At 37.2% G+C, this 14,912-nt stretch overlaps 1 protein-coding gene across 1 annotated transcript in view; it reads left to right on the forward strand.

Annotated features, from left to right (window-relative positions):
* Positions 1 to 3,666: 3,666 nt before the first annotated feature.
* Positions 3,667 to 14,912, forward strand: part of pbxip1b (pre-B-cell leukemia homeobox interacting protein 1b) — a gene marked incomplete in the record, with an annotated part of 19,852 nt that continues 8,606 nt past the window's right edge. Inside the window, 5 exon segments of the mRNA XM_014025428.1 lie at positions 3,667 to 3,730; positions 4,228 to 4,300; positions 4,623 to 4,701; positions 9,864 to 9,940; positions 13,686 to 13,974. Coding sequence (XP_013880882.1) covers positions 4,250 to 4,300; positions 4,623 to 4,701; positions 9,864 to 9,940; positions 13,686 to 13,974 — 496 coding nt within the window.

Below are 14,912 nucleotides of genomic sequence, written 5' to 3' on the forward strand. Positions count from 1 at the left end.
ATATATTATTAGTTGGAACTAAGTTGGAAAAATAAAACGTGAGTTGAAGCTCTTTTTAAATTCAATTGGCACATTTTTAATAGAATTTATTTATTGGTCCATTTTTTTATTTCTACTTTTTTTCTAGTTATGTCAGTGTCAGTCCTCCGTACTGCAGAACTTGGTCATTCAATGTCTGAATCAGGTGCAGGAAAATCATAAAAGCTGCTGGGCTGCGGCCCAGCCCTGATTTAAAACCATGATATGTTACCTTTTAAGAGACGAGTCCAATGAATGAAAAGACTCATCTTACACTGAAATGAGCCTTTTATAAGAGATATAACTTCAAATGTGCATAAAGCTCAGAAACTGTTAGCAGAAGTTGTTTCTTCATACAGTAAACAGTTAAATCAGGCAGTTTAAACCCGTCTGCTGAACAAACCTATAAGTTTGAACTGAAAGGCCCATTTAGACCCCCAGAGTCCAGGAGAATGTGGGCCCCGGTTACCCAGGTCTGCGCCAAAACTTTTGTGGCCTCATCAAAAGCCAGGCTGCCTGCGAGGCCTGCTGCTGCTCACAAACTACTAATGAAGAGCTGAGTGGTCCGAGGAGCCAGAGTTCCTGCTCACACACAAACACAACATGTACACATGTACACACAAACACAACATGTACACATGTTTAAGGTTTGTGTTAGCAGAACGGGCGAGGCTCAATCCATTCAAACCCTGTGTCTGTGTCAACTGTAGGGGTAAGGCTTAAGTGAATTAAGCTTTTCCTACATCTCTCATACATAAAGTATGAGGAAAGTTTTACCAAGGTATTTTCTCATTACTTTTAATATCTTGACTGTGCAAAGTGAAAAGTGACACAATAAGTGAACGTTCAGATGAGTTCAAGTTGATTCATAAAAGACGATGCAATCATTTATTTACACAAATTGAACAAATCATAAGTTACACCTGATTGTGGTTATCCCTATAACAAACTTCAGAGTTAAATGAGATAATACTCGTGTCCGAATTTCAATTCACATCAACTCAGATTACTTATATAGAACAGTAAAACGTCAGTTCTGATGTTAACAACCACACAATTTTACTGGCACTTTCAGCTTAAGTTTTGGCAAATAAAGACAAAGAAAAGAGGAAAGTAATGTTAGTATATTATTACTAATTTTACTTTATCAAGTGTGGTTCAACCGGATCAGCACGTCCCTTCTGCACTCAGTTTCCACATGACACGTCACCCGGAACACGTCAGTTTTACTTGGTGATGTCTTCTTAAGCACCCCTGGGTAGCAACTGTCTCACCTCCGATCAGTCAGGGAACTTTTTAATCAGCTCGCTCACTGTTCCTCGGCGAAAAGGTGTTATTTCAGGTGACTTTTCGTCTGTTTCAGTCCAAGCCAGAAAGATTCAAGCTGTACATCCGGTGCCTTCTTTTAAAATAAAATCTCCCCTCGGGAGTTAAAACACACTTTGAGACTTGCAGCCTCGGGGTGTGACATTCGGCTGGCGTGCCAAGCCCTGGCCGTTAGATCTTCCCTAGTTGGCTTATGGACAAGACCTAACGAGCCAAACTGGCTTCTCCGGAGAGAAACKCAGCVTTCCTTCCAAGTTTGGCATCCAGGAAGAAGTGTGTGTCACTCAAAGACGTCCATGTTAGTAATAGAAGTGGACGACTTTGGTTCCGCCCTCAAGCGTTAAGATGAGTCAGAAAAAGGAAGAAAGTTAAAGACTTGCCAGCCAGGCGCCAGTCAACGTTAAATTCTGTGGTTGTTCACAACAGAATGTGATAACATTTCTTTAGCTTTTCTCCAGATAGACTCCAAGAGAAATCATTGCAAAACATTTAKGATGATTAATTAACATTTCTGTTTTAATCAGTCTGAACCTTCTGTTAGTCCAGATAAATAAAAGATTTTCTCAAGAAAAGCCCACAATTATATTACTGTGTTCACAGTAAAATAAAAACAGTGATTTACATAAAAACACAATGAAAACATTGTAATGATTTTCTCTGTGATTTTTATACCATTAATTAATCTTTTAGGCTCGATAAAAGAGTAGAAGTGATTCCACTTTCCTTGTGACAGTCATTATATGATTTAACAAATGCATAAACATTCTTARTTAAACAACAAATGAATCACGAACAGAAAAGATTGTTCTGTCCTTTATCTGAATAAGAGAACTGAGAAATTCTCCTAGGGTTGAAATGACCTTTCATGGCCTAAATAGAGTTCAGTTTGTGACAGAGTTCCTGTCCTCTCGTCAGGCCTGTGCGAGGCAGTAAATCTTGTTTCTTCACTCGAGGTGACCCCTACACAACACATGCAGTGAGCTGCAGTTAGACCAGGCTCTGTAACCTGCCTCCATATTGGCTCTTTGAAAATGAGGCCAAACATAACAGAACTTTATTGTATTTTTTTGGTTTTTATACCCACAACAGTGGGTACAGTATTACATACAGTATTTGTCTGCAAATATGTGACCAATCACGTTGAAATGAGGATTAACTCAAATGTGGTCAAAATGACCTCATCACATTTTCTGATTATTGGCTTTAAAAGCTACATTTTGATACTAAGACCATCCTGATATTATTAGTAGATCCAGATATATTATTAATTTGTCTCGTTGGTTACAACAATGCATAAATATTTGGTCTAAATCCTAATTTTATGTCATTTTAATGAGGAATTTTTTATGTCATTTAAAAAAAAAACTTAAATAGTATTTGAATATTGCGATTTCCCAGCTGGAAAGAAACAAAAGCTTTGATAGCTCACAGGAAAAATCTCAATTTTTTAAAGTTGTTTTTCCTCAAAATCAGGTTTTTGGATGCTAATGCTCAAAAAAGTGCTTCAAAAATATTTTGAATAATATTTCAAACAGTTCTTTGAAATGAAACATTGATAACACATATCTTTGTTATATTTTGACAAAATAATTTTTGCAAGCATTTTAAAACCCTATGTCGGCCTGTTTCTCCACAGAAAACTTTTAGACTTAATCCTCGTTTCAATGTGACGGCTCACAAATGTGATCAATAATACAAAAATAAAACATGTTAGCTCATGCTAGCCTGTTGTTTACTTAAATAATCCAACTTCTTTCTATGATCTTTCTCTTAAATCCATCAGAATTACCTTTAAATAATTTGAAGACTACATAATAATAAGAATTAGAAAAAAATGCTTGAATAATTCAAACTAGTTTTTCTGAAATTTGGTAAAAAATAAATACAGTATTTTTCTTTTTCACTTGAAATGGTCTTTTTATTTGTCTTGATGTGTAAAAATAATAATAAATAATAAAATTCACGATTAATTTTTAGTTTTACAATGTCACCTCCACTGGCCAGAAATGTTCCTGAATAGGCCTCAAAAAGGCCCACGGACCACCAATTGATAATCACAGTTGTAGCTCGTTTTGCAGCTCTGGACGTCTTTTATCAGTGCGTGAAGTAGCAGAAATGTCTCTTTTGACTGTAAAGGTTGCAGACCCCTGAGTTAGACCAACAGCTCATTATACCACATCTGGATATGAAACGCCAGCCTGCTCCTCGAGGGTCCTGCAGATCCACTGATCTAACACCAGCCTGCTCCTCGAGGGTCCTGCAGATCCACTGATCTAACACCAGCCTGCNCTGCAGATCCACTGATCTAACACCAGCCTGCTCCTCGAGGGTCCTGCAGATCCACTGATCTAACACCAGCCTGCTCCTCGAGGGTCCTGCAGATCAGGTTAGATCAGTGGATCTGTGTTCGACTACTCCACCTAGGCTGCATTTCTGAGCTCAGATCCACTGAGAAACTTGCTGTTTCAGTAACAATTAATTTAAAAACTGTACTTTTGAGGTTAAACAAATGTTCATAATTAATTAAAATAAATTACAAGTTAAAAAGGGCGTGGACATTTCTCTTTCTTATATCGAACCAAACTGAATCATGAATTTTCTGTATCGTTGCAGCCCTAGTAAGTAGATAGCAATAAAAGGTTTCTATGTTAAAATTTCTGGGACCATTTGAATGTTTCTGTTAATGCGTGGGTTTGGTCTTAAAAGTAATTTGTAATGGTCTTAAATTGAATTTACTGAAACCTACATGAACCCTGATTAAGACCAGGACTGGACCCTACTGACTGTGAGGTGCAAAGGTTACTTTTACATACTTTTATATATAGTTTTTAAATTATTTAATAGTCATAAGTTGTGTTTTTTTTTTCTGCTGTTGTGCTGCAGGACACAAAGCCTCCAGGGGGTCATGTCGGGGGGCAGCGGTACGAACAACAACTGGACCATTCTCACCTCTGAGGTATAATCCTTTTAGAAAAAACGCAAAGATGTGCAGTAGCTTCTCATGACCTCGATGACAATTTATTTCTAAAAAAGAAAGCTCTTAATTGATTTTTCTTTTCAGGTCACCTGGATATAAATTAGGTTTTTGTCAGAAATGTTTTGCTTCATTATAAAGTAGCCAGAAAAGCATATCTGAGGGTTTATTCAGAAACATGCTCTATTTTTGGGTGGTTTTTTTAGGGGAGATGGAGCTGAAGTGTGAGATATTAGGTTACTACTGATATAAAGATCTCTGTATTTACAGATGAGCTTTCTGTTTTTGTTTTTGTTTTTCATAGGAAACTGTTGCTGAGACCCTGAGGCCCTTTGCAGCAGGGACAACAGAGCAGCATGATGAAGGCCAAACATCTGCAACAGGTGGTGTTTTTATTGAAAATCTAATTATTGTGAACAAACAATTACATATTTATACTCTAATATTTAAATCAATCAAAATGGCACTGTTATAATGTGCCACAGGCTGTTCACCTGCAGGCTGTAATGCATAATATGCCTATTTACCAAAATAAATCACCCATTAGGATTTAAATATGCATGAGTTGCTTCAGAGTGACATCAGGACAGTGAAATAATCTGAGACAGATCAGCCATACCAACAAGTTGTCACGTCTCATTCTTTGTTTCAGGCTCTAAAAAGACAAATCATTTGTTTCAGTCACTGTGTTTCTATTGACCGTGAAAATACGCAAACTAGAATTTCAAAAATAAATTTGCTCAATGGAAACACGTCAATTTAGAAAAAAAATACGTTTTTCAACAAAATGTTTTTGCACTAGGATGAGGTGGTTTTTCGTTCGTATCGAAATTTGTGTTTTTCACAAAACTGCAATGGAAACAGTTTTTTCACATCACAGGAGTCACGTGATCAACAACCGGCTGTTTCTACTGGTGAAAAAGACGATGATGAAGAAGATAACAGGAAGTAGAAGTAGTAGTAATATCACAGAAGTAGTATAAAATAGTAAACTCAGCGACTACAATTTCCCAAAAACACAGCATACGTAGCCGCTCCCAAGTAGGGACTTGTCTCTGGAAAGCCTCGATAAAAGACGCCGACGTCTCCTCTGATGATGAGCGCTAGTGTCGTGGTAGCAACATGCTATGTGTTTACATCCATCGCTGCCATGTTTGTAATGACTTATCATGAGAACAAACGTATTCACGTGACTTTAATAACATTTATTACTTAATGGAAACACCGCAGTTGTGAAACTGTTTTTCGACATTAACAGAATATCGACAAAGTTTTGTGCACATTTGTAATGGAAACACAGTGACTGAAACCTGATGTCAGTTTCATTCTATCTGTTTACACAAAGTCTTGGTACCTTTTCTGCTGCTGTTTGTTTCTCTTACACCAAATGTTTTGAATCCACGTTTCAGATAGAGATGTCTGGGTTTCTCTTCTAGACCTCTCCTCCAGTTTAAATTTACCACTTGTAAGTGGGAAATTCCTAGTACAACTGGGCAAAATTAAACAGTGAAAAGGAAGTGAAATGGAGATTTTACTCTTGAACACTGCGCTCCTCCACCAGGTGGTGGCAGGTAAAATAATCAACATGCATTATGGGAGATATGCTGGCTTTAAAGCAGCTTATTTTAAGACATTAATACAGCTTTGAAGCTATCGTGGGCAAGGGTAACTTTAGGTCTACCATTGGGGGAGTTGTGCTCGAAAACCCTGCATGTCATTTTCAGCAATTATGCGTAAACGTATATGACATCGTAAATTTTTTAATCAAGTCAAAGTTACTTAAATACAACAAGAGAGCTGCATCTGTCTGCTTAACCAGTTAATTTCTATTGTGTTTGAGCAAATAATGTCATTTTATTGGCGGTTAAATTGACTGGATCAAATTATTGTGGGGGTCATAACCCCCCTAACCCCCCTGCAAATTATGCTTATGATCGTGGGCCACATAAAATAGTAAAGTAAAAAGTAAAATTTTTATTTATATAGCACCTTTCTCAGAAATAAATTCACAAGGTGCTGTACAAACAGTTAAGAACACCCATTCAAGAAGACACACATGACAAACATGGGGGAACAGGTGTACAAGTCAAGCAGCAACAGAGACAGTTGTGCTACCTTTAACAAAGAAAAAAAGACCCTCAGTCGACGTAAACATCCAGGAAGAATTTAGTCAAACAGCTCAAGGCCATGTAGGAGAGAGCCGAATCTGTAATCAGTTGTTTTGGGAACAGAAGAGACAGGCAGACAATAACAATTTTCCATCTGCTTTAATATCTACTGGTACATCTCAAGGTGGCGAATCCAATTCAGACAAATAATGTGGACAAATTCCACCGAGCCGTGCTATCAGCTTCTCCAAGATCAATTCCATCTGGCCAGCAAAGTCCAGGGACCACAGCCGGCCCGCGACCTTCAGCAGAACCGCTTGCAGACTGAGTCCAGCTCGCTCAAGGCAAAAGTCTGAGTGCTGATAGAACGGCAATCCTTCTTATTGGTCAGTCAGCCAGGAAATGAACAGCCACCGACACTGTTTTGTAGAACACCAGGAGACCACCAAGCCAATCTGTAGAATCCAGTGATCAGAATCCAGATATATATATATATATCCAGAACAGAGAAGAACAGAGGTCCCACCTTTGACATGTCCTCCCATGGAAGAAAAAACTTCGTTCCAAACATTTATTAAGAGACCAGCTAACCAAATCCATAAAAATAAAAATATCCATAATTTCTGGTTTCTTGGTGTAGCTGGCTACGATTGGCTTCACAGGCTTTGAGTTTGATCCATGTGGCTTAAAACCTGATTGTTTTGAATCAAATTACGCACAAATCTGCTCCTTGGAACTGGTGTTTGAACAGTTTTCTCCAAATAAGGGCGGAGCCTCTGGTTGGAGTATGTTGCTCTGAAAACAAGACGCACCAACCTGTCTGTTCCAGGCAGTAAAGTTTTTATTATGAAGCTGAGCTCTGCGTAAATCCCACATCAGTTATTTTGTCACCTTCAATCCTTTTTAGATGCATGCTTTAACTACATCTGTGAAAATATTTGTTCTAGTTTAACTGTTATTGATACTCAGATCAAACTCAGACAGACAAATGTTAAGACATATAACAAATGTTTTCAGGTCCCTAAATATCAACCCTTATTTTCATGTAGTTCAGACTCTGCAGCAAAGAGGAAATATGAAAACTGTTTTTAATTTTCACTTCTGAGTCAGCGAGCAGCTTTCACATCAGTTTTATCTCAAAACCTGGATCTGTTTGGACCGGTTACAGCTGAACCGGACCGTTTCTCTTTGTTGCAGTTTAAATTTAACTTCTTTCAAACGTATAAATGCTTTCCTTGTGTTTGGTGACACCTAAGTGTGTGGGTGTCACATTTGAATAGACGTCTAGATGTTTATCTTCACAGCTTTTAACACTTACGCTTCCCTTTTAGCACAACGCCAGCCTGCACCACGGCTGTAAAATCAACAGATAAACATCAGCTGTGCCAGCCTATTATTTAACACACACACACACACACACACACACACACACACACACACACACACACACACACACACACACACACACACACACACACACACACACACACACACACACACACACACACACACGATAGGCTGATTTGGTTATTGCACAAGGACTTGTAAGAGAGAAGATCCTCAGGTTTTGTTCTAAAAGATGGATTTTCTCACGTTGATAACAATAAACATGTTTTTATTCAGGAAGTATTGAAGTGGCCACAAATCTCAATTAACTAAACCAGGGTTATTCAACTAAATCACTCCAGAGGCCACAGTTACTGCAGGTCAACAGCTGAGGAACATCCAGCTATTAAAATTATTCTGTAAATAAACCAAGTTTTATAAAGATCTGTTACCTTTGAAATAGTTTATTTTACTGCATTTAATCATGAAAACAACATACAGAACCCTATAAAGTAGTGATAATTAAACATCAAAAACTAAAAGAACACATTCTGCTTCTTTTTTACCACAAATAATATTTTAACATCTCTGACTTGACAAATTTTAAACTAATTTTATTTTCACTTTCATAGTTTTATCTTCACCTGCTTGTTGTTTTAACTGTCTTTAGTGTTCATAAAAATGTTTTTACCAGTTTGTAGCCAAGATTCTGATGTTTCTGTAGATACAAACATGTCTGTGTTTTACTAAAACAACTCAGAGTAATTAAAGTAGAAGACCAGGGGTTTAGGCTTAAGTGATTGATGAATGAACTAATTAGCGGCTGAATATGGCCTGCGGGCCGCCAGTTGAATAGCCCTGAACTAAAGCAACAATGTAAAAGTAACAGTGGACCAAAAATCCTGATGGATTTAATGAGTGGTGGGCACAGCTAATCCAAAGTTAGGTTCACTAACCACTAATCCACTAAAGAAGAATCGTAGCTCTGCTAAAGCTAAACAGATAAAATATCAGTGGAAGCTAACCACTAACCGCTAAGATGACATGATGTCTTCATCTCCTTCCAGTTGAAGACTGGTGGGACAGAAACCTGTTAATTTATTTTATATTGGTTTAATTTAAGAGTAGGATCATCTGTGCCAATCCAAACCAAAGTTATCACTCTGTCTAACTTATACTTCCAGTTTACCCCTTTCAAAATAAATGTTTATTTAATCACGATTGTTTTTTTATAAATACCTACAGTATTTGAGTTAGTGAAACAACAAAACAGCAAAAACTTTCTCGACCATATTTCATATCGAATTTTGTGTTATTTGTTGTTGTTGTTGTTGTTGAAATTTAATAAGGATTTGAGGTTGTTTTTTGTTTTTTCAGTTTTTGTTTGTAGATCTTTATTGGTAAAATATATTTTTTGGGAAAATAGGCGCAGATATGATTTTTTTCTTCTTCTTTCTGTCGCCTTTCATTTTATTTGTGATTTGTGTTTTTTATTGTACATAAATTTTGTTGTTTTTTAAGGAAATTAAATGAATAAATAAATAAAATATTATTTTTCTATTATTTTGTTGCTCTTAGTTTAGCTGCTAAAGATGCTACATGCTACACACGTTGCCGATACATCCAGCACTGCTTGTAAGGGGATGTTTTTTTATTAAATTCAAGATAAATGGCATAAAAATAGAAGTTGTGTATTTTTTAATGGCCTTAAAATTAGCGGAACCCAATTTAGCGAAAGCTAATCAGTCCGCTAGCAGCTTCCAGGGATAGCGGAAAAGCTAATCCTCTAAATGAGAAGCTAGTGGACCTGTGACCACCTCTGAGTTTAAATAAGACAATTATTCAAACTAAATACTAATTAAAGGTTAATTAACAGGCTATTAAACCCAAGAGCTCTGCTTTTGTTCCAAAAGTATCTTTATATGACGAGGTTAACTTTGATGAAAACTAATGTTGTTCTTAATTAAAATGACGTCATCACTTCATTGTTTACCTGTTGTCCACTCAGTCAGAAGCTGGTTTCAAGAATCAGAATTATTTCTTTTTAAAGAGTGACTTTAAACAAAATGTTGAACTGCTGCTCTAAGTGCTTCCTCTGCTGTGTTTGTCAGAACCAGGTTCTGGAGAGTCCAACCAGCCTGCGAGGAGTGCAGAGTCTGCAGAGGGGCTCTCTGTGGGAGAAGATCCAGTAAGATGATAAAACATACGAGTCTGTCTTCTGTTTGTTTGAGCTGATCATGTGTTTCTGACTGGACACTGAATATATTCTCTAATCTGTGACGTTGTCACATGGTTCAGGTGATTTTTCATTTTTAATTGGCAGAAAACGATATTTATAGTCGAGTGAAAATCTTAATTCTGAGCTTTATTTTTACACGGCTGCACTTTTCTCAGTTTCTCACCTGCTGTGACCGAGGTGGCCCCCAGGCTCTGCAGTGAACTTCCTGTTTATCTGTGCTCCCCTGAAAACATTGTTCCTCGTACAAGAACATGTTTATATTTTATCCTAAATTTCTCTTACTTTTGTTTGTACCAACATGTCACGTCAGACTCAACAAACTCTTCTATCTTCAGGAAAACTGTGTAAATGAGCTGTGTAAACTGATGAATGTGTATCAGCTGCTCGAGGAGAGGACATTAGCATAATTACCACCCTAAAAACACCATATAAGGCTACGTTTCCTGTCCCACATACCAGGAAGTGTTCATTCATAAATGACATCACAAAGTAAAAAAGAACTTTATAAGTTCACAGATTGAAGTTCTGCTCTCAGAGATCCAGAAAAGAAAACCTGTCATTTTCAGCAGCGTCAGCTGTGGAATTAAAGGAGCTGCTGAAGCTGAGGAATGAAATGTTCTGTTAATGTTGTGTCTCCTGTGGGTCGTATACAGTCACAGAAATAACTATCTGAATCAGATTCATCTCTCTCTAGTCCTGCTCTGCTTTTCCTTTGGCCAGATTGTTTTAATTTAAGTGTAAACAACTGTGTTACATAGTTTATTTATCAGAAGAAGAGCAGTCACGCACCACTGCCCCTGGCTGTCGCAAGTGTTAGATGTGTTCCTGAAAAAAAGCATTTTAAAATGTCTCCAAACTTCAATTGATGCAGAATTTRAGTTGTTTTATAGTCTGAGATCTTCATATTAATATTGTAGCGTTATACAACAGCATTAACAGCCATTTTAATTTAATTTAACCAGTTTATGTTGTTAATACATTTAAAATTCCAGTTCAAACAGAATAGCCTCTTGTCAACATAATTATGGAGTTTAATTTATTTTCAACTCTAAATCTCTTCAAACTAATGAAATATAAAGTTATTAGTGAATAAAACCAGTCTGATAACAGCAGACTGACTGCAGGTAAAATAAACCACAGGTGTGGTCCACTCGTTAATTTTGTTCATATCTGAAGAAAATCTYAGAATAAGAGAAACTTGGTGAATAAGTTCTGTTAAATCACTCGTACACACAACTGAAGAACTAATCTGTTGGTACCAATGGTTCTTGCATGAAGCCCATTGACTCCTTTAAGAAAAACTTAAAAACCGCCTTTTTACTCAAGCTTTTAGCTAATCATTCACCATTATTTTCAGTCAAACCCTTTAGTGCCTGCTCACCAACCATGTGTTTTTTATTATTGAATATATAAGTAAGTAAAGTTTTATTTATACAGCACCTTTCATAGCAATAGATTCACAAGGTGCTGTACAATCAGAGGCAAATCAAAATCTATACAATCAGAACAGGATACACAAAAATTTGGAACAAAAAGTATAAAAGCTGTACAACCATCAAAGTATCAAGACTGTGCAATCCAAAAATAAAACAAGTAAATAATATCTAGACAAAAATGGGGAGGGCAGAGTAAAACATTAACATATTAAGATGAAGGATTTTTAAATCAGAAATTAATTTGGAGGCAGGTCTCTGAATGGGTCGACTGTTCAGTATATATAACAAACTACCCCACCCCCTTCTTTTCAGGACATTCCATTATTCTGATTTCTACAGTCTACATCAGTGGTCCCCAAACTTTTCATCTTCTGACCCACAAAATATACATGGCAAAAACTTATGACCCCAAATATTACTGGTGTGAGTACACAAACTTTGTTAACCCTAAAAACAAAGGCTACACAAATATAAATACTTATTTTTATCCTTAGTTTGTGTTTTTGTAATAATTATAGGGAAAATATTACATCACCAATTATTTTATTACCCTTTCAATTGATTTCTGAAGTGCAGTGGTTCCCAAACTTTTCAGCTTTTCGCCCACAAAATAACAGTATACCTGTGCACAACTATTTTTGGATGATAAACATTTGGATCAGGTCAACTAAACATGGGCATAGTAACAATATTTATTATTCTACATTTATCCATTTTAAATACACTAACCTCACTCCTTTGTAACAACTAAGGCATTAATTCACATTTTAGGCATCTAAGGCAAAAATGTAATAAATTTAGAAAATATTTTCAGGACCCCACCTTGATATTTCAGGACCCCACTTTGGGTCCCGACCCCAACTTTGGGAACCACTGGTCTGCATATCAGTCAACGCTCTGCCTCCAACCTGTTTCTGAGTTATAATTCAAAATTTATTTTGTCTTGTTTTTGATCTTTCATTATGTCTTTCTGCCATTATTTGTGATCCATCGTATCGAAATGAGGATTAAGTCAAATTCAGTCAAAATGACCTAATTACATTTTCAGATTCCTGCTTTAAAAGCTACATTTTGATACCTGGATCATCCTGATATCATAAACGTATCCAGAGATATGAACTAATTTGTCTTGTTGGTTATGATAATACATTACTGTTTGGTCTGAATCCTAATTTTATGTTAACTTATTGAGTCATTTTTGATGTTAATGTAAAGCAGAAACCTCAAATATTATTTGTATATTAATCCCAGAAAGAAACCAAAACATTGCAGCTCACAGGGAAAAATTCAAAATTTTAAGGTGTTTTTCCTCAATTGTTTTTTTTTTTTTTTTTTTTTTTTTTTTCTCAAAATAGTGCTTCAAGATTATTTTTAGGATTATATTTCAGACAGTTCATTCAAATGGTACATTGATAAGGCTTTTATTCTTTTATTCTTTATATTTTGACAAAATGCTACTTTTGCACTTGTTTAAATCAAAACCCTATTTAAGCCTGTTTCTCCACTTTTGGACTTAATCCTGGTTTCGATGTGATGCTCACATGTTGATGATTGTACAGCACCTTGTGAGTCTATATCTATGAAAGGTGCTTTATAAATAAAACTTTACTTACTGTGAACTCAAAATAAGTGGTTTCAGTCATGACCATGCTAGGGCTGCCACAAACGATTATTTCAATAATCGATTAATCAATTATTTTTTCAATTAGTCGACTAATCAGATCATAAGTTAATTGAATATAAAACATAGAGCTCATCATGTCAGAATGCAGTTGCTATTGTATAACCATGGTTAGAGTTTAGCTATATGCTAACTAAAAATAATAGCTGTGGAAGGTAAGTTCTGCTCTGCAGATATTACACAGGTTTCTCTTTCATTTTCTTAAAATGATCCCACACTTTGAGCTCTGTTGTCAGGTAGCCATGATACCAGAGCCTGTCTGTATAATGTCTTGTGACGTCCACGGCCTACCCCAGTTACCACTACTGTGCATGTGTGTCAACGACAGAAAGGTAGACGTGGCAGTGGAAGGTGTCAAAACAGTTTGGAGACAAAAACAAAGTAAAGAACCATAAAAAGAAAACGATTAATCGATTTTTAAATTAGTCATCGATTATTTTAATAATCGATTAGTCGTCGATTAATGGATTAATCATGGCAGCCCTGGACCCTGCTCTGAGCTTCACTCTGCTGAATTTAATTCACAAACTGTGTTAAATTCTCAGTGATGCAGAACTTCTTCAAACGTGTTTTTCAGGAGTCAGAACAAAAAGCAGCCCAACACAGAGCCCAGCTCAGCTCACACTCTTCTCCTCCATCTTTGGACCAGGCGGAGGAAGTCGGGCCGACGAAGGGCCAAGCTGAGGGACCGGCACGGCCCGGCTCGGACCCCGATCCGTCCTCTGACTCCTACACCATCCTGACTCCTCCTGGACCAGCTGAGCTCACACGGGCAGAAGGTGAAGAAACTCTGCAGGAGCATCAGCTGCAGGGGGCGGAGTCAGAGCTGCAGGGGGCGGAGTCAGAGCAACAGACAGCCGACGCAGGTAAGAACAGATGATTGTGTGGAGGCAGCAGCAGAACCAAACGCTCAGGTTGGATGAAGTTGTTCAGTATCTGGGCCACGAGGCTGTGGTCCACACAATGAGACAAACTGCAGAAATAAATTATCTTCAGAGGGACTGAAACTCTGAGGTTCTGTTAGAAAACAGATTTTATTTTCATCTTTCCAAATGACTGCTGCTGAAAACCTCCTGTCAGTCTGTGGTGTCGTTCACCCCAACCGTGAAATAAGATGTTTGTAAAAGAACTGCAAAAGTTCCTCCATTTCTATATCTTTCTTTTTCTTCTTAATTGAAGTGAAAAAAATAATAAATAATCTACCGGACAGAGGTGTCCAGTCCTGGTTCTGGAGGACCACTATCCTGCATGTGGGATTAACGGGCTTCTGCAGAACTTGAAGAGGTGATTCAGTCACTGAATCAGGTGTCGGAAACGAGTAAAACATGCAGGATGGTGACTGAACACAACTCTTCTGTCTCTTTTTGGTAATAAAATATTGACAGATGTACAGTGTTTTATCACTTTAGTGCATCGAAAAGGTCTAAACGTTTACACAATTCAACATTTACACCACAGGGAGTTCTGCTCTGGTTGATCCTAGGAGAAGACTTGGAGGTCTCTGGACTTCTCTTAAAGAACACATCCTGCTTTTAAATCCTTTTTCACATGGAACTCCTTCATTTGGGTCTATTTAAAGTGGAACTGCAATCAGGGCTCTGCAACAAACAATCGATAAAATAGTTTCCTCCACTCGGTCCGAAAGTGTAAAAACCCTCCAGTTTTTTTCTGACTGAGGCTCAAAGTTATTTAAGAAGCAAAAAGGTTCAGGACGAAGGAATAAAAATAACCCACTGGGTCATAGATCCCCGTTTCAGTCAGACAGAACCAACAAGAAGGAAGCAAAAAGTAAAGAATTAGAGGA

Source organism: Austrofundulus limnaeus, unplaced genomic scaffold, assembly GCF_001266775.1.
Source record: "Austrofundulus limnaeus strain Quisiro unplaced genomic scaffold, Austrofundulus_limnaeus-1.0 Scaffold474, whole genome shotgun sequence".
Taxonomy (NCBI): domain Eukaryota; kingdom Metazoa; phylum Chordata; class Actinopteri; order Cyprinodontiformes; family Rivulidae; genus Austrofundulus; species Austrofundulus limnaeus.